The sequence below is a fragment of the Callithrix jacchus genome, chromosome 7 (genome assembly GCF_049354715.1).
Source record: "Callithrix jacchus isolate 240 chromosome 7, calJac240_pri, whole genome shotgun sequence".
Classification (NCBI taxonomy): domain Eukaryota; kingdom Metazoa; phylum Chordata; class Mammalia; order Primates; family Cebidae; genus Callithrix; species Callithrix jacchus.
Window position 1 is genome coordinate 99,898,083 of NC_133508.1, and position 20,834 is coordinate 99,918,916.

At 36.7% G+C, this 20,834-nt stretch overlaps 1 protein-coding gene and 1 pseudogene across 51 annotated transcripts in view; one reads left to right on the forward strand and one right to left on the reverse strand.

Annotated features, from left to right (window-relative positions):
• ATG4C (autophagy related 4C cysteine peptidase) overlaps positions 1-20,834 on the forward strand; it is a 189,008-nt gene that overhangs the window by 31,944 nt on the left and 136,230 nt on the right. For all 50 annotated transcript variants that reach the window (XR_013520154.1, XR_013520157.1, XR_013520156.1 and 47 more), the window contains 3 exons: positions 2,286-2,616; positions 6,391-6,461; positions 14,950-15,086. Coding sequence is in view for 44 of the 50 variants with exons in the window: in XM_078332087.1 (XP_078188213.1) it covers positions 2,286-2,616; positions 6,391-6,461; positions 14,950-15,086 (539 nt within the window). In the remaining 6 variants the exon portion in view is untranslated. The remainder of the gene's footprint in view (positions 1-2,285; positions 2,617-6,390; positions 6,462-14,949; positions 15,087-20,834) is intronic.
• Positions 3,935-4,369, reverse strand: LOC118142963 (embryonic testis differentiation protein homolog B pseudogene; annotated as a pseudogene). The gene has a single exon (XR_013520158.1). The product of XR_013520158.1 is annotated as an embryonic testis differentiation protein homolog B pseudogene (transcript).

The following is a 20,834-nucleotide window of genomic DNA, read 5'->3' on the forward strand; positions in this document are numbered from 1 at the left end:
TTCCACACACCATCTCAGTTGCAGAGCTGGGTGCTAGAAGTCAGATAGATGGCATAAACTGGTGGCTTACTTGGTCCACTTAGTAATTTTTGCAGTTAAGAGCTTGGAACTTGGGTCCCAGAGTTCTCTGTGTTTTATATGCTTCTTTGTACGATATATTCACTATAATGGGCTGTAAACCCAAATGCAGCACAGGGGATACCATGCTCCTCCTATGGATCATTGGGGTCATCAGCCACCAATTCTGCATTGCTTGGAGTTTCATGGTTTTCGTTGGTTACAAATATGATTTGATCCTTCCCTTCCTGCCAGCAGTAGGACATGGCTACAGCTCTGCTTTGAAACCTTGCAGAAGCGGCGGTGGCAGTTACAGTTTCACGCCGTGACCTCCCTCTTCTCAGGCAGGGCCAGCGCCTCCGAAGCCCGGGCGGACCCGCCCCCTCCAGGCCTGTGCGCGTGCCTGCCTCGGCAGCCCCTCCGGTCTATTTTTTTTTTTTTTTTTTTTTTTTGAGACGGAGTTTCGCTCTTGTTACCCAGGCTGGAGTGCAATGGCATGATCTCGGCTCACCGCACCCTCCGCCTCCTGGGTTTAAGCAATTCTCCTGCTTCAGCCTCCCGAGTAGCTGGGATTACAGGCACGCACCACCATGCCCAGCTAATTTTTTGTATTTTTAGTAGAGACGGGGTTTCACCATGTTGACCAGGGTGGTCTTCATCCCTTGACCTCGTGATCCACCCGCCTCGGCCTCCCAAAGCGCTGGGATTACATCTATTTTTAATAATATGTACATTTGTCCCAGCTACTCGGGAGGCTGAGGCAGGAGAATTGCTTGAACCCAGGAGGCGGAGGTTGCGGTGAGCCGAGATTGCGCCATTGCACTCCAGTCTGGGTAACAACAGCGAAACTCCGTCTCAAAAAAAAAAAAAAATAATAATAATAATATGTACATTTGTAGGAATATTTTAGTTTATGATTTCAGGATATCAGATTTGATTATTATCAAATATTATCAGATTTTTATAAATGTTAGACAGTATCCCTACCATGCATGTCATATATTTAGTAACTTTACTGTGGAGATTATTGATGAGATTATTTAGAGAGAATGTTTGTTGAAGAATGGTGTTGAAAATGCAAGGTAAAATAATTTTTAAACTGGTTTTCTGGGATGATTTATTTATAGTCTTGTGTAGTCATGGGCAAGGATTGGAATATTTTTCAGTCCTCACTAGATCTCTGAATCTGTGACTTATTTTGTTAACTTAAAATTGCATGCATGTTTGGGGATTGTCTTATTATTCAAAACTTTGACATAATGGATATATTTGACTTTTTGAGATCTTTGATCTTTTATGATTTCATTTATTAACTGTTAGAGAATTGTTATTACTCTGTAAATAATGATTAAGTTATTCTGAAGAAATGTACAGGAAAATTGAAAAAAATTTAAAATTTCCATGGTCAGACTTCTATTAAGACAGAGTCTTGCTCTGTTGCGCAGGCAGGAGTGCAATGCCACAATCTTGGCTCACTGAAACCTCCACCTCCCAGGTTGAAGCCATTCTGTGCCTCAGCCTCCCAAGTCCTGGGATTATAGGCGTGAACCACTGCCTGCCTGATATCCTCTTTACTAGTATTATAATTTTTATTGTGCCTTTGGGTAGTCAAGACTAGATGTTTTATAAGCAGTTTGATAATGAAATACAAAAGTCTTTATTCTATCTCAGCACTATCAAAGAACAGAAAAAAGAACATCTGGGATTGTCCATTTTTACCCAAGGTTACTATTTTTTCTTTCTTTTGTCTTGTATTTTTGTAATTTTTTTGATTATATGACTTTTTAGAAACTACAGAAAAGTACAGAGAATAATACCATTAAAATATAAACATCATGGATATTTTGGCATATTGTTGGCTTCTACCTTTGTTTTTTTAAACCGTTTTATTGAGATATATAGCCTATCATAAATTTGCTCCTTTCAAGTGAACAATTCAGTGGTTCTTAACATAGTTACAGAGTTCCACAATCATCACCATAAATCTAATTTTAGTACACTTTCATCATTCCTTGAAGAAACCTTGTACCCATTAACAGCCACTCCCAATACCTCCCCATAAGCAACCATTAATCTACTTTCTGTTTTCATGTATTTGCTTATTTCTGAATTTACTATCTTATATTAGTAACCCATATGACCATAAATGCTACATATTTATTTTAGTAAAATTGTTGAAATAACTATTATTTAAAAGATCTGAACACTTTGCTTTGGAACTACTGTAGCTTGGACCTGGCCTGATGCTTTGAATATTGAAAATTCAGACTCTGAATCATGGACTTCCCACACTGTCAAAAAATTTACAGCATCATTTGAAGCATCGCTTTCAGGGGAAAGAGAACTCAAAACCCCAACAATTTCTCTGAAAGAAACAATTGGGAAATATTCTGATGATCATGAAATCCGAAATGAAATTTATCACAGGAAAGTCATCTCTTGGTTTGGTGATTCCCCCTTGGCTCCTTTTGGCTTACATCAGCTAATAGAATATGGAAAGAAATCTGGAAAGAAAGCAGGAGATTGGTATGGACCAGCTGTGGTTGCTCACATTTTAAGGTAAATTGTTTTAAAATCTTTCTCTCTGTGAAAGAGGTCCTCAGGATCAAGAGATACTGATTTTTGCAATGTGTATATATAATTGGAACTTTAAAAGTCTTAACTGTATGAGAATGTTAAGATATTTTCATTTGCCAATAGAGAAAAAAGAAGACGTATTATGACTCTAGTTACATTTAATTTATTTACTGACAAATTTTTCTTCTCTTTCTCTTAGGTATAGATATCCCAGGTCTCTTTCTAACCAGGTTTTCATTAGAACACCTTATTGAAATGTTCTAAACACTAACATCTCTTTCAACCTTGGAACATGCATAACATTATAGTTTTTTAAAATAGTGTAACCTGTGGGCTGTAATGTACTGATAGTGTAATAAAATGTCATGAGTTAAAATTGATGTTTTCAGCATTTGTTTGTACACATCAAATTCTCGTGAATTGTAAATGTATAGGACTATTACTATTATATTTATAGTCAAAGTAAAGGATCTGTGATATTCAGGATAGTTAGAAAAAAGTTAAAAGTCCAATTTCACTTAAGCTTTTTATGTGCCATTTATTTCAATACTAAGTTTTTAAAAAAATTGTGTTTGTGTGTATATCCCATTTTTGTTATAAACTAAATCATTAATATGTCATATAAGTATAGCATGTTCTGATAAATTTACTCCATTTCTCCATTTAAAATCATATATAAATCTGAAATCGTTACAAAGCATTTTTTTTGGATATTAACATGCTTCTATATTTTATAGGCCAGACACTTACAATTGAAGAGTATTTGCCTAGTGTTATTAATTGGATTGTTAATGCTATATCAATTCCAACTTTGTATGACATTTATAAAAGCATAATTCTAAAAGCATAGTTTCTACCCTTCAAGATGTTCTCTATTGTGGGGGACAGCAAACTTTTTCTGTGAAGTGACAAATATTTTAGGCTTCACAGTTCTGGTCTTATAAAGGTTTCTGCTGGCGATCTTTCCTCTCCCTCCAGTCCCTTATAACTGCCAAAACCATTCTTAGCTTGCAGATGGTACAAAAACAGGACACAGGTTGTATTTGGCTTGTGGTGATAGTTTGCCAATCTTTCTTCTACGCTAACTCATAGGAACATGAATAATAACACATTTTAAGTGAAAGAATTCCAGATAAAGATATTGTTAAATAAAATTATATTTCCACAATTTGCATAATCACCATTTACAGATATTGTTATTATGATTTTTTCACATCATGTACACCATTGAGAATGTTATACTCAATAATATATATATGCATATATATATATATATATATATATATTTTTTTTTTTTTTAAATGGCTCAAACATGGGAGGACTTTATTGTTCGAATTATGTTTGATTTCTCTAAATTCTGGGCAGGCCTCAGCACATAAGCCACATGACTTTTTGTCCAAGGCCATGTCCACCCTGGAGTTGCTTTATGACAGCATCCACAGCGACCTTGACAGGTCGATGTCACTTCTGTGCCTGCTCAGTTGTCTGTTGATCAAAAAGACCAGCACATTATTGGTGGGCTTCTTGTGTTTGAAGAATTTGTCAGACTTCTTGATATTCAGTGCAGGCTTGTTGGGACTGGCTTTAGGGAGTTCTTTACCCATGATGCAGCGGCTCCAAACAACCTCAGGAAGACAGCTGAACTAAGAAAGCAGGATCACAAGGTCCCACCACAGTCTGTCTGCAAGCTGAGAGCAAGGAGAGTCAGTCTGAGTCCTAAAACTGAAGAACTAGAAGTCTGATGATATTCGAGGGCAGGAAGCATCCAGCACAGGAGAAAGATGTAGACTGGGATGCCAGGCCCGTTTCAGCCTTTCACGTTTCTCTGCCTGCTTTATATTTGCTGGCAGCTGATTAGATTCTGCCCACCAGATTAAGGGTGGGTCTGCCTTCCCCAGCCCACTTACTCAAATGCTAATCTCCTTTGGTAACACCCTGCAGGGACACCCAGGATTAGCACCCTGCATCCTTCAATCCAATCATGTTGACACTTAGTATTAACAAGTCCACCCCTTGTCAACTTGAACCCATACACATCTCCTGAGATCACTCATAATCTTCAAATAAAGACAATCATAAGGTCATAATTATGCCTAACATAATACAACTATTCTTCATACACCCGGAAACGAGCCAATCCCCAACCCAAATGCCATCACATAAAATTAGCAATACTTAAATGCTGATATTAAGTCAGTAAATCTTATGTCACATGATAAAGGACAAGGAAATCAAATGAGGATATTTTCTTAGTACAAGTGTATATGTGCACAAACATGTTTTTAACAAAAGAAAGAGAACATAATCATGACAATTAACAGTCCTCGTTTCTGCAGCTGGTCAGGTGGTCATAGCTGATATCGATGACTGCCTTCTACTACCCATTCTGTATTCCCTTTGCTGTCAGCAAGCACGTCTGCAGCTTGTGGTTTTTTTCCTGGTGGAGTGACTGAAACCTTCATTCCTGAAGGGTCTGGGTCATTTGTAGTCCTGCCTGGATTGGCTGTTGTAGTTTCGCATTGGCCTTAATCACAGGGCATGTAGTACTAAGAGATGCCCTAAGGGGTCTCCTGTATTCCATGCATACCCTTTTTTGTTTTTTGTTCAACCTCTCTCAGTTGCCAGGGCTGGAGTGCAGTGGCACTATATCTCACTGCAACCTCTGCCTTCTGGGTTCAAGCAATTCTCCTGCCTCGGCCTCCTGAGTAGCTGGGATTATAGGCTCCTGCTATCATGCCCAGCTAATTTTTGTATTTTTAGTAGAGACGGGGGTTTCACCACCTTGGCCAAGCTGGTCGTGAATTTCTGACCTCATGATCCACCCGCCTGCCTCGGCCTCCCAAAGTGTAGGGATTACAGGCGTTAGCCACCACACCTGTCCCATGCATACTCTTCCTTACCTCCATTGTGGAGAAGTAGACTGATTTTATCTTGATAGTCTGGGTCAGTCACCGGACTACACTGTAACTCCTTTATTAACTTGTTGACTTAAAGGTAGGAGGAGCCCATTCTGTCCAATCTTACCATCCAGTTTAATGGAATTGTTGTGTCTCCTAGTGGCAGCATTCCTCCCTCTGGATCTAAGACCTCTAGGCCAGCAGAACATAATGTCATGGCAACAGGAAGCAAAAATTTTGCTTACATTATCACTTTCATCACCATGAGGGCAGGAAGCATGCAGCACAGGAGAAAGATGGAGACTGGGAGGCTAGGCCTGTCTCCAGGAATATTTTTTAATTTACAGTTTTACTTATATACTTTTAAGATTTAAAATTAGAAAATTCATTTGTTCAGGTTATGTAGGTTTTTGAATGTAGGAAAAAAGTCATGCTGTTGTTTAAAGAATGAAAACTTTCTTAAGTGTATCAGAGGACATACACAGTAATTGACTCCTAGTCAGTAATGTAAGTTAATTTGCAGCAAATCTTGTAGCATATTCGTTACCACTGGCAAGGTGAGTGAGTGAAAGAAATACTTCTTTTTGGAGGGAGAGGAATAGAGCTTTATACCCAATAATTTTTTAAATTATTTTGTGATTTATGTTTTAATGTTCTTTATGTAATTTAATGGAGTATTCAACTTTGAAAATTTTAATCTGATTTCTGATACCATTCAGAAAATAGTTTTTGACAGCAGACACTATGAGCTAAGTAAGAACAGCACAAAAATGATGACCTTTTTCCTTCTTAAATTAAATTTTTAGTTACCAATAGGAAATGTTAAGATTTTGAATGATAATGCTTGTTATTTTCTCAGAAAAGCAGTTGAAGAAGCAAGACACCCAGATTTACAAGGAATAACTATTTATGTTGCACAAGATTGTACAGGTAAGGAATGAATATAATTCTAATTTTTATCAGTTTTATTTGGTTATACTTTTTATATGTGTTTAGTTTATCATCCCAGTAATACTGCAGTGATTATGAAGGCAGGGACCATGTCTGACACATTTTTGTTCCTAAATGTAGTAAGCACTTAACAAATATTTTTTGATTGAATACATACTTTGAATTTTTTGATGTAATATTGAAATAAATTCTCAAAGAATTTCAGCATTTCAGATGATTATTTAAAAAGAGATAGGCAGGAAAATTCAACATAGGTATATACTTGGGCTGCATGTATGCTAGGTACCATTTCATTGGTAGATGTGTTTCAAGGAAAGAAAATTCTTAGTTTATGTTAAAAGGAATTGAATATATTTCTCATTAATACTTTAGTAAATCATCTAATAATGATGCAGCTATTGTCCAGATTTGCTTTGTTTTATTGTTTTGGGTCTTCTTTTTGATGATCACTCTCTCTACAGGTTGAGTATGTTTTATCCAAAATGTTTGAGACCACAAGTATTTCCGATTTTGTCGTTTTTTGGACCTTTCAATATTTGCATATCTGTAATGAGATATCTAGGGGATGGGACTGAAGTCTAAACATGAAATTCATTTGTTTTGTATATTCTTTATACACATAGCCTGAAGGAAATTTCATACACTGTTTTTAATAATTTTGTGCATGAGACAAGGTTTTGACTATTTTGATTGCAACTTGTCACATGCAGTCACATGTAGAATTTTTCACTTGTGAACAATGTTGTGCTCTAAAAGTTTCAGATTTTGGAGTAGGAATGCTGGATGTATAGTAATTTTGAAACTTTGTTGGGATAAAATAGAGACTTTAATTCTTAATAAAATAAAAATGGCTTAGCCACATCATGCTGTTAAGTATATATTTTTTACAGAAATACTGTTACAATTATAAAATATGTTAATGTTTTAGAAAAGTTAAATATACTTCAATCATGTTTTAATACAAGGATATCTGTAAAATGCTTAAGGTTACCCTGCATTTTTCTTTGGCCTTTTGTTAAGGTTAGTTTCCTTTTAAAGAAAGACTAATACCTGTAATTATAGCCATATGAAAAGAAAAGGTTAAATTTTTAGATAAATATATGAGTTTTGCAGGTACTATGTTTGTTTTTCCAGTAGGAAGTCTTGCAAAAAATTTGCTGTGTTAAATAGTTCTAATTAACGCTAAGGATGTACCTAAACAAGTAATCATTAAATAAATATATGAATTTATCTTTTGTGCTTTTATTGACACAGTCAGCCTAGATCTTTGTTACATATAATTAAGCAAACATTACAATGTTCTTTGTTATAAAAATGGTTTGTGTAATTTGAAGTAGTTCTTAAATTTTTTTATTCATGTTTAAGTCTCCTAAAGGGAGAACTCGTATTTGTATAATTTTGATAGATTGTGAGATTAGGAATTCAGTGAAACCAGATTCTGCCAATGATTTCTTCTCCCTCTGTCTTCGTTAGTGTTTTTAAAGTTTTTGTTTTCCATATATTATTATTTTTTCTTATTCTATGTTCTTTTCCTTTGTAATAGCATCTATTTTCATGGCTTTAAATACTGTATACTAGGACTTTTAACACTACATTTTTAGGTGGCTCATGGTGGCTCACACCTATAATCTCAGCACTTTGAGAGGCTGAGGTGGGCAGATCACTTGAGCCCAGCAGTTTGAGAGGCAGTGTGATGAAATTTCGTCGCTACAAAATATACAAAACTTAGTTGAGCGTGGTGGTGACATGCCTGTAGTCCCAGCTACTCGGGAGGCTGAGGTGGAAGGATAACTTGAGCCTGGAAGGCAGTGAACCCATGTCGTGCCACACTGCACTCCAGCCTGAGCAATAGAGTGAAACCCTGTCTCAAAAAACTACATTTCTAAGCCTACCTGAGGCAATATATGATAACTCACATTTTCTGCCACCTTTCAAATATCTCCACTTACATATTCTACAAACACTTCAAATTCAGTATGTTTAAAACTGCTGTTTCCCTCAGTCCCACCCCTTTTTGCTTTCTGTTTTCTCTTGACTGGCACATCCACATATGTACTCAAGTCCTAAGTAGAACTTCTCATTCTTGACTGCTTTTTCGTTGCTTTTATTTAGTCAGTCACCATTTTAAAAAATGTTCCTGAAATCTGTTTTCTCTTCTTTATTCTTGTTGATTTAGATCAGACTCATCTCTCACTTGAACTTTAACTTGATTTCCCTACTTGTCTGTCTTCCCTTTTTGGTACATCTGATCAAAATAAACTGATCATGTTCCTTTATCTAAAACCAATGACTGCCCACTAGCTCTAGTCTTATGTTACCTTGGCATATGAAGCACCATGAAGTCCTTTATAATTTGTCGTGACCTACATTTCCAGCATCACCGTCTAACACTGTCTTCCATACACTAAAGTATTTTCCCCTCTCAGGCCATTCCTTAGACATGGCGTCGTTATCCTTTTTCCCCATGTCTTTGTACATATTATTGCCTCTGCTTGGCATGTTCCTTTATTATTAGAATGCCTCTTGTTAAGTTTATTTTTTATTTTATTATACTTTAAGTCTGGGGTACATATGCAGAACATGCAGGTTTGTTACACAGGCATACATGTGCCATGGTGGTTTGCTGCACCCATCACCCTGTCATCTACAGTAGGTATTTCTCCTAATACTAGCCCCGCACTCCTTGACAGGCCTCAGTGTGTGATGTTCCCTTCCCTGTGTCCATGTGTTCTCATTGTTCAACTCTCACTTACGAGTGATAACATGCGGTGTTTGGTTTTCTGTTCTTGTGTTAGTTTGCTGAGAATGATGGTTTCCACCAGCTTCATCCATGTCCCTGCAAAGGACATGAACTAATCTTTTTTTATGACTTCATAGTATTCCATGGTGTATATGTGTCACATTTTCTTTATCGAGTCTATCATTGATGGGTATTTGGGTTGGTTCCAAGTCTTTGCTATTGTAAACAGTGTCGCAATAAACCTACGTGTGCATGTGTCTTTATAGTAGACTGATTTATAATCCTTTGGATATATACCCAGTAATGGGATTGCTGGGTCAAATGGTATTTCTGGTTCTAGATCCTTGAGGAATAGCCAGACTGTCTTCAATAATGGTTGAACTAATTTACACTCCCAGCAACAGTGTAAAAGCATTTCTGTTTCTCCACATCCTCTTCAGCATCTGTTTCCTGATTTGTTAATGATCACCATTTTAACTAGTGTGAGATGATATCTCATTGTGGTTTTGATTTGCATTTCTCTAATGACCAGTGATGATGAACTTTTTTTCATGTGTTTTTTGGTCATATAAATATCTTTTGAGAAGTGTCTGTTCATATCCTTTGCCTGCTTTTTGATGGGGTTGCTTTTTTCTTGTAAATTTAAGTTCTTTGTGGATTCAGGATTATTAGTCCTTTGTCAGATGGATACATTGCAACATTTTTCTCCCATTCTGTAGTTTGCCTGTTCACTGTGGTGTCTTTTGCCGTGCAGAAGCTCTTTAGTTTAATTGGATCCCCTGTATCAATTTTAGTTTTTGTTGCCATTGCTTGTGGTGTTTTAGTCATGAAGTCTTTACCCATGCCTATGACCTGAATGGTTTCACCTAGGTTTTCTTCTAGGATTTTTATGGTTTTAGGTCTTCTGTTTAAGTCTTTAATCCATCTTGAGTTAATCTTTGTATAAGGTTTAAGGAAGGGGTCCAGTTTCAGTTTTCTGCATATGACTAGCCAGTTTTCCCAACACCATTTATTAAATAGGAAATCCTTTCCCTATTTTTGTCAGGTTTGTCAAAGATCAGATGGTTGTAGATGTCTGGTGTTATTTCTGAGGACTCTGTTCTGTTCCATTGGTCTATATATCTGTTTTGGTAACTGTTAAGTCTTATTCATTCTTTAAGAACACGCACAAAGGTTATACCTTTGGCAGTCTTTCCCAGCTGTCGTTAGGCAGAATTAGTTTACTTTTCCTCTGTGCTCTGTAACATTTTGGAAATACTTCTATTAAATATTGTACTTGCGATTCAGTTGTGATACCACCTTATAAATTCCTGTTTCTTGTATATAATATTAATGATTGTTGAGGTAGCAAGCGTAGAGGTAAGGTATCAGAATCATTTGGTTGAGATTCTCTGCTGTAATGAGCCTCTGTTACAGAATTGGACTATGTCATAGCCCTTACATATATAGGAAGTGGAGGAAAAACACCAAATGATCAGGCTAGACATTTTTTGAAGTCAGGATCTTATTTATTTTATACCTCTCTAGTGTAGAACACATCAAGAAATAGCAGATCCTCAATAAATGTATGTTGAATGAAGATGAAAGGTAAGAATGCAATCTCTGTCCTGATAAGGGAGAACTACTGTGGCATTTTTATAGCTTTGGTTTCAACTGACTATGGGAGATAGGGGAGTTAGGTAAAGAGAAGAATTTGTTAGCTCAGTCTTAATTTGGAATTTAAAGGAAAGAACTGGGACAGAAGTGGCAGAATTTCCTATTCAGCTCTTCTGGGAAGATCAGAAGAGTTTCATTAAACTGACAAGGCATACAGGTGTAAAGTATGTTTTGAAGAAAGCTACTTCTATTTGAATAAAATAAGATTTTGTCTAATTTTGCTTCTACCAAATGCTACTGTTTTCTCTTGAACTGTGGTACTTAGGCTATCATAGCCACCACTCTATACCACTCTTCTAGAAGTGCTCTTTTCTCTCTCTCTTTTTTTTTTTTTGAGACAGGGTTTTACTCTTTTGACCAGGCTGGAGTGCAGTGGTGTGATCATAGATCACTGTTACCTCAAACTCCTGGGCTCAAGTGTTCCTCCTGCCTCAGCTTCTAGTTATTTGCCTGCCCAAATAACTAGCCTTAAAGGCAGGCATCACCATCTCTGGCTAATTTTAAAATTTTTTATAGAGGCGAGGGTCTCACTGTATTGCCCAGGCTGGTCTTGAACTCCTGGCTTCAAGTGATTCTCCTGCCATAGCCTCCCAAAGTGCTGGATAAGCATGAGCCATTGTACCCACCCCATAACTGCTCTTAACCAATAACTTAATTTTTCTAAGTCTGGCAGTAACTTCTCAGTCCTCATATCACACAATCTATCAGCAGCATTTGACACTGTTGACTCTTCCTCCTTACAACATTTTGTTTACTTGATTTCTAGACACTACTCTGTAGAATTTCCCTCTACCTCCTCATTCACTCCTCCTTTGTTGGTTTTTCATCTCCTTGATCACTAAAAATGTTAGGGCTTCAGTGCTTAGTTTTTAGACTTCATCTCATCTCTTTTTCTGTCTATGCTGATTTGAATTCACCAAGTTTCGAGGCTTTATAATGCAGGTGGTAATCTGCATGCTGGTAACTCCCAAATTTATAGGTCTGTCCTAGTCCTCCAAACTCCAGTTGGATATGTCCTGTCTATTCAACCTTTCTATTTACCTAACAAGTATCTCAAAGTTACCATGTCTAAAACTGAATTTCCATTTCTCCCTTCTATATTTTCCCCTCCTCCATTTTTCCATGTCTTTGTAAATGGCAACTTTCTTTTTTTGGGGGGGTGATGGAGTTTCACTCTTGTTGCCCAGGCTGGAGTGCGGTGGCACAATCTCGGCTCACCGCAGCCTCTGCTTCCTGGGTTCAAGTGATTCTCCTGCCTTAGCCTCCTGAGTAGCTGGGATTACAGGCATATGCCACCACCATGCCCTGCTAATTTTTTGTATTTTTTAGTGGAGATGGAGTTTCACCGTCTTGGCCAGGCTGGTCTTGAACTCTTGACCTCACGATCCACCTGCCTTGGCCTCCCAAAGTGCTGGATTACAGGCGTGAGCCACCTCGCCCAGCACAATGGCAACTTTTTTACTCTGTTTTCTTAAACCAAAACCCTTCAAATCACCTGTGGCTCAATTTTTTCTCTCACATCTTACATTTAATAGTGAGTCCTTTATCTTCAGATACATGAAGATATCACTTTTTAAAAAATTTTTTTGAGATGGAGTCTTGCTCTGTTGCCCAGGTTGGAGTGCAATGGCACGATCTTGGCTCACTGCAACCTCTGCCTCCCAGGTTCAAGCCTCAGCTTCCAGAGTAGCTGGGATTATAGGTACCTGCCACCATGCCTGGCTAATTTTTCATATTTTTAGTAGAGATGGGGTTTCTCCGCGTTGACTAGGCTGGTCTTGAACTCCTGACCTCAAATGATTCACTTACCTTGGCCTCCCAGAGTGCTGGGATTACAGGTGTGACCCACTGTGCCTTGTAATTACGGTGCACTGATCACTTTCTACCTCCTCTGCAGGGCTATTTCCTATCTTTACAGTTACTACCTTTGTTCAAGCCACCATCATCTCTTGCTGGATAACTGCAATGGCTTTCTAACTGTTGAGAGTGCTTTAGCCCTTGCCCCATAGTCTATTTTGGTTTTAGAGTGAAACGAAAGCAAGTTTATTAAGAAAGTAAAGGAATAAAAAAATGGCTACTCCATAGGCAGAGCAGCCCCTTTCCCCTACAGTCTATTACTAACACAGGAAACAGGCTATTAAAGTATAAGTCAGATTAGGACATCCCTAAACAATTCTTCAATGGCTTCCCATCACTGAAAAATTGGTCTTTACAATGGCTTTTAAGAGTTCACACAGTCTGTCTTCATTCTCCCCAATAACTATAATCTTATCTTCTAATCCCATTTCCTGCTATGTACCCCTTGTTTACTTCCCTTCAGAAGACTGGCCTCTTGTTTCTGGGACATGCTAATTATACTTCTACCTTAAGATATTTGTACTTTTTGATCTTTTCACATGGAATGTTTTTCTCTTCGGTGTCAGTATTGGTTTCTTTCATTTAGTCTTGACTCAAATATTACTTTCTCATAAGCTCTTCCCTGGCCACCTTATTTTAAATTGCCTCCCTCTCAGCATTTCCTTTTCACCCTTCTCTCTTTGTTTTTTCAAAACATGTATCCCCATCTCACATATCTTATATTTTACATATTTATTGTCTATTTCCTCCATTAGCATATATGCTCAAGGAGGGGGGAATTTTTCTGTTTTGCCTACTGCTGAAGGCCCAGTGTCATAAAGTAGCTAGCTATCAATAAGTATCTATTCAATACATAAATGAAGTAGTTTTTTTTTTTTAACTTTTATTTTAGGTTCAGGGATACATGTGAAGGTTTGTTAGATATGTAAACGTGTGTCATGGGGGTTTGAGGTACAGATTATTTCATCATCCAGGTATTAAGCCCGGTACCCAGTAGTTATTTTTTCTGCTCCTCTCTCTCCTCCCATCCTCCACCCTCAAGTAGACCCTAGTGTCTGTTGTTCCCTTCTTTGTGTTTGTCAGTTTTCATCATTTAGCTCCCACTTTTAAGTGAGAACATGCAGTATTTGGTTTTCTGTTCTTGTGTTAGTTTGCTAAGGATAATGGCCTCCAGCACCACAAAAGACATGATCTCATTCTTTTTTTATGGCCTCATAGTATTCCATGGTGTATATGTACCACATTTTCTTTATCGAATATGCCAAATGGGCATTTAGGTTGATTCTCTTTCCTATTGTGAATAGTGTTTTAATGAACATTTGTGTGCATGTGTCTTTATGGTAGAATGATTTATATTTTCCTGGGTATATACCCAGTGATGATTACTCGGTCAAATGGTAGTTTTGTTTTTAGCTCTTTGGGGAATTGCCATACTGCTTTCTACAGTGGTTAAACTAATTTACTCTCCCGCCAGTGATAGATGAGCGTTCCTTTTCTCTACAACCTCGCCAGCATCTGTTATCTTTTGACTTTTTGATAATAACCATTCTGACTGCATCTCATTGTGGTTTTGATTAGCATTTTTCTAATGATAAGTGATATTGAGCTTTTTTTTAATATGCTCATTGGCTACATGTATGTCTTTTGAAAACATACATGTCCTTTGCCCACTTTTTAATGGGGTTGTTCTCTTGTAAATTTGTTTAAATTCTTTATAGATGCTGGATATTAGGCCTTTGTCAGATGCATAGTTTGCAAATATTTTCTCACATTCAATAGGTTATCTGTTTACTATTTTGATAGTTTCTTTTGCTGCGCAGAAGTCCTTAAGTTTAATTAGATCCTGTTTGTCAATTTTTGCTTTTGTCGTGATTGTTTTTGGTATCTTTGTCATGAAATCTTTGCCTGTTCCTGTGCCCAGGATGGTATTGCCTAGGTTGTCTTCTAGGGTTTTTATAATTTTGAGTTTTACATTTAAGTATTTAATCCATCTCAAGTTGATTTTTGTACGTGGTATAAGGAAGTGGTCCAGCTTCTGTCTTCTGTGTATGGCTAGCCAGTTATCTCAGTGGTATTTTTAACTTACTAAGACTTTGCTAGTGATGCTGGAGATGAGATGGCTGTCCATTGCTGGGTGGAGGATAAATTTGGGTAAAAATATTTCTGAAAATCACTTCTATAAAATTTAATACATATTCATTATGTTTTTCTCAGTTTACAATTCTGATGTAATTGACAAACAGAGTGCTTCCATGACCTCTGATAATGCAGATGACAAAGCTGTTATTATTCTAGTTCCTGTTAGACTTGGTGGAGAAAGAACCAACACCGACTACTTAGAGTTTGTGAAGGTATGAAATAAGTGCTGAATTTTTTTAAGGCAATACTAGCTAATGTGAAAAATACAGAAGTTTTGCAGTCTTTTTTCTATTAAATGAGTAGTAATGATTTTACAGTTGTACATTGTAAAATTTGACATTAGAGATTTTAAATTTCAGTGTTATAAGACCAATGTGAGTTGAAGAGCACAGTGTTCTATAACAAAATGAAAAGCCTTTTAATTTTTGTAGCTAATCAGGGAGACACAGATACAGCAATAATCATAACCTGTAATATAGTTACAGTTTCATTATTCTTATTTGTAATTTTAAGTATATATCTTTATTCATAAAACTAGCATTAAACTATATCACATTAATTACTGAAAAAACTATTACTGCTATGTTATCTTATGTTTGCTGTGACACCATGATGTCAATAAAAGATGAGATTATTTATGTAGGTAGAAATAATGAAGATATGAAGATAGTATTTGGAGGGGTTCCAACTTTGTTTTTTTCATCTTAGCCAGTTGGAAATCTGTTCTTTTTTGGGACACATTGTTTGGTTTCTTGTACCAAGAAAACCTGTGTAACTATGTTATCTTGTTTTGGGTACCAAGACACTTACTTAGGATAAAATACCTTTGAAATAGTTTCTATGATTAAGGTGGAAGTTTTTAGATTATTTTCATAGTTTCAGTAAAATTCTTCACTTTTTTTTTTTGAGACAGAGTTTCGCTCTTAATGTCCAGGCTGGAGCACAATGGTGCAATCTCAGCTCACCACAACCTCCATCTCCTGGGTTCAAGCAATTCTCCTGCCTCAGCCATCCGAGTAGCTGGGATTACAGGCATGCACTACCACACCTGGCTAATTTTTTGTATTTTTAGTTGAGACTGGGTTTCACCATGTTGATCAGGCTGGTCTCAAACTTCTGACCTCATGATCCGCCCATGTCAGCCTCCCAAAGTGCTGGGATTACAGGTGTGAACCACTGTGCCTGGCAAAATTCTTCACTTTTTAGTAGTCTGTTTTTGCAGCCATAGTTAGAATTCTTCTTCTTCTTTTTTTTTTTTCGAGATGGGGAGTCTGGCTTTGTCACCAGGGTGCAGTGCAGTGGTGCGATTGTGATCTCAGCTCACTGCAACCTCTGCCTTCCGAGTTTAAGTGATTCTCCTGCCTCAGTCTCCCAAGCAGCTGGACTACAGGCATGTACCACCATGCCCAGCTATTTTTTTTTTTTTTGGTGTGTGTATATATATATATATATATATATATATATATATATATATTTATAAATATGTAAATTTTTTATTTTGAAATCTCCAAAAACCAGAATAATTTTTGTATTTTTATTAGAGACAGGGTTTCACCATGTTAGCCAGGATGGTCTTGATCTCTTGACCTTGTGATCTGCCCACCTCAGCCTCCCAAAGTGCTGGGATTACAGGCGTGAGCCACGGCGCTTGTCCGGAATTCTTTAAATGGAGTGTATAGCATATAGTAATGTTGAAATAAAGTCTGGATCTGTCTTTTGTGATTAATAACAATTTGTTCCCTCTATGAGGCATTAATCTCATATTATGGTCTCTATATATTTAGTCAGAACATCTTTCTCAGGCTAGATTATGCTAATTCTAAAAATCTAGGGCAATTGTTTTAAACATATGATACGTGGAAGTTTTTTAGCTGGTATACTGGCTTTTCTTAATAGTTATCTAAGATTTTGGAAGCACATTTGTTACTAATAGTAACAGTACTGTAATATAGCAATGACATCTTAATCTTACAAATAAAGGTAAGGTTTTGATGTCCGATATGTATCTTGAGTACAGTTATTGGTGGAATGTGAGAAGCTGTAAGCCACTTCATCTAGAGAATCTGTTGAGGGTTTTGAGACTTCTGATATGTTGTCATCTCCAGGTGGGTTCTAATCAAATCTGAACTGTCTTATTTTTGCCTTCTCTACTACCATTTGAAGATTAGAAACCGATCCAGTCTTGAAACCGATTGCTTTAGCCAAAGCTTCATTCCTGGTGGAATGGGCTACAGATGGCTTCTAGGCATGTTTCACCTGGCTGAGGACTTTGCTATTTGGTGATATTGATAGTATTTATCTGATGTTAGCACTGCCTAATGCTCTTGAGTGATTCATGGTTAACAGCTTAACTGTGATTTGTAGTGACATGTGGCATCCTGTATGAGGAGAAGGAAATTTGGTGTGTTTTATTAGCCCTTACCACAGGAGGTTTATTTATTTATATTAGTTTTTTTTAAGGGCATAGAATGAGGAAAATCCAGTATGTTCTTTTTCTTCAGCAAGACAAGTTGGGACTTTTCTTTTTGTAGTGAAACAAACTATGGTAAAGCTGTTAAAGTGAATGAAGCCTCAGTGCCTAACATATAGGAGTTACTCAGTATATATTTTTTAACCATAATTTGTGCAATATGTTTTGATATAAATTGATCTCATTTTGCCCTCACAGTAGCTAGGAACTGGATTGTCTTTATGAAACAGAAAAGACATAGAGAAGTTAAGTGTTATATTCAAGTTCAGATAGCAAACTGATAGCAGAGACTAGACTGCAAGTTTATTGTTTTTCATACTTTTCTCTAAAACATGAATGTTTTGAAAGGTAATATTTCCTTGAGCTTCTACTAACTTGATTTACACCATAGTCCACTGAAGTGCAAGATCAGTGACTATTGAAACATTTTGATTTTCCAGTGATCAGATAAAAATGGCTGAAATGGTTAAGTGGAGGAGGTTATATGATAGGTTGTTTGGCCAGAGGGGATGGTTAAGTCAAACCCCAAATCAGAGCATGGAAAGAGGTATTCACTTAGAAGTGTAAAAGTAGGCCGGGCGCGGTGGCTCACGCCTGTAGTCCCAGCACTTTGGGAGGCCGAGGCGGGTGGATTACGAGGTCAAGAGATCAAGACCATCCTGGTCAACATGGTGAAACCCTGTCTCTACTGAGAATACAAAAAATTGGCTGGGCATGGTGGTACGTGCCTGTAATCCCAGCTACTCAGGAGGCTGAGTGAGGCAGGAGAATTGCCTGAACCCAGGAGACGGAGGTTGCGGTGAGCCGAGATCGTGCCATTGCACTCCAGTCTGGGTAACAAGAGCGAAACTCTGTCTCCAAAAAAAAAAAAGAAGTGTAAAAGTGATGTGTTCATTAGCCCTGAAAGAAAAATAATTTTTTCTTTTTTTTGTGTATGGTCAGCCGTTGTATTTTTTCCTGTCAAACCAATGTACATTGGTGAGTCTAAAATTTGCTATTCAGTTCTAGTTTTCAAATTTATTAAACAAGGTAATGCCACAGTATTTCAGAGATAGTGCCAACACAGCATCCTGCTACATTGTATGAGAAGAAGGAAATTTGGTGTGTGCTTTATTAGTCCTTACCACAAGAGGTTTGTTTATTTATTTATGTTTATAGTTTTAAGGGCCTGGAATGAGGAAAGTCCAATATGTTCTTTTTCTTCAGTGAGACAAATTAGGACTTTTCTTTTTGACTGATTACTTCAGTCTTATTTGTTGCTTCATGGATACAGCTCAATAAATTTTCACCATGAGATAACTGTGAAGAAGCTCTTTTAGGAACTGAAAAGTGTTTCAGTGCAAAGATACAGCCTCTTATATGTAATGGCATTCTAGCTCCTAATCCGCTTCTAAGCGTTTATTGCTAAACCTGCTCTAATGCGTTGCAAGGGAAATACAGATGTCAAGAACCAAAGTCTTTCTTCCATTACTTAGAGCCATTCTTTTTCTGAGGAGAGTCAGTGACAATCCTTGCTATATATTTTTTTCTTTCTTTTCTTAGCGGTAAGAGACATAGAACTTTCACCGCCTCACGGGTCTCTATGATACAAACATTGTATTTCAACTGATCAGATTGCCTCAAGTTAAAGTAAGGCACTCTCTAATTTTTATTAAGGATTTTTATTTAGGGGGAAATCAGTAGAATTCTTAATTGATAAGTAACTCTATAACTATTTAGTGAGTTTTTTGGTACAGTTTTAGCTTAATTTATTTTTTAATTATCTCTAAGATTTTAACCTGATATATATACCTTCTCTGTTTTGTTTAATTTTTTCAGTTGCAGCTCTCTGTTTCAGAAAAACCTTTATGATATTTTTACAAGATTGAAAATGTACAAGGTTGTTCTTTAGAGGGTGTCTGAGTCTTTTTTTTTTTTTTTTGCTGCTATAACAGAATACTGGAGACTGAGTAATTTATAGAGAACAGAAATTTATTCTCTCACAGTTCTGGAGGATGGGAAATCTGAGATCAAAGCACTGGCATCTGATGAGGGTCTCCTTATGTGTTCTCACATGGTGGAAGGCAGAAGGGCCAAAGTGGGGTGAACTCTGTCCTCATGTTGCAGAGGAGCAGAAGAGAGAACCTGCTCCTGCAAGTCGTTTTTATAGCAACCTTGAACTCATTCATGCAGGCTCTGCCCTCCTGACCTAAACACCTTCCCCAAGGCTCTAGCTCTTAACACTCTGCATTGGGGATTAAGTTCCCACACATGTATTTTGAAGGGAATAAAAATGTTCAAACCATAGCAGAGGGTTACTTACAACAGTGAGAACTTGACCTACTTAAATATTTATTGTGGAGGTTTTAAAGCGCATTTTGTTGTTGTCATAAAACAGTATTTTTCAGCGACTACATATTGTTAATATAATATAGATCTCTATTGATAGAAAAAGATATTCATGACATAATGAGCAACAAAAGGTTACAATGGCATATGTTGTGTGATTTCACATATGTAACATTGTATTTGTAAATCTGTATGTGTATATATGTAATATAGACAGATGTCAAGAACGTATTTCCCCAAATATTAATGATGATGAGCTCTGGGTGTTGGAATTTGGGAACTGTTTTACTTTTTTTCTAAATTTTCTGTATGCGTGTGTGTTCTCTATTGTTTTGGTTACTTGTTAAAGGAAAAAGAATATTTATCCATATATTCTTTGTTTGTATATCTTTTAGATTTCAAAACATCCTCTCATTTAAGAGAAGGAAAGCTTAACTATTGTTTAATAGTTTTGGGATTTTATAACCTATACTTTATCATTATTAGTGTTTTATATGATTTATCAGAATTATCGCAGGAACTATTGATAAGACATTAATTGATTACTGGACATTTTTAACTTACTCAATTGGATGTTTTTTTTTTTCAGAGATTGTTGGCTCTGAGTACGGAGTTTTTAAAAAGATATAGAGTTAATTTGGCCCAACTTAAATAGAGTTCTGCTTAAAATAGATTGCTGAGGGGTATATTAAAAAATTTATTGTGATGTCCTTGATATTTTTGTGGTTAGTAAAATAAATTGGCCTTAAATACAATAATAATAATAATTTTCATTGGATTAAGTTATTTTCATTACTCTTTATATTTATTTCAAATGAAGTAGCATAAAAAATTTGAGTGAATGCCATTGATTAGAAAACGGCTTTCAGTTTGCGATTCTGACTCAAGGTCCAGTGAAAACAGCAATAGTTCTTAGCAAGGTCTAAGAACTATTTTTAGCATTTCAAAAAGCCTGATGAAAATTTTACATTGATCACAGTGAGGCTGCACCAGCTAACTAGAAGGCTAAGCGTATTGGCTTTGGCAGGAGTTTTATTGCCTTTAGGTGGCAAAATTGATTATGTCTCTATGTAGTAGTTTTTTAATGTTGTTGAGCAACATGCTGATCAAAATATTTGATTTGTTACGTTAATGTTGAATGATTTAAAGAAAAGGAAGGCAG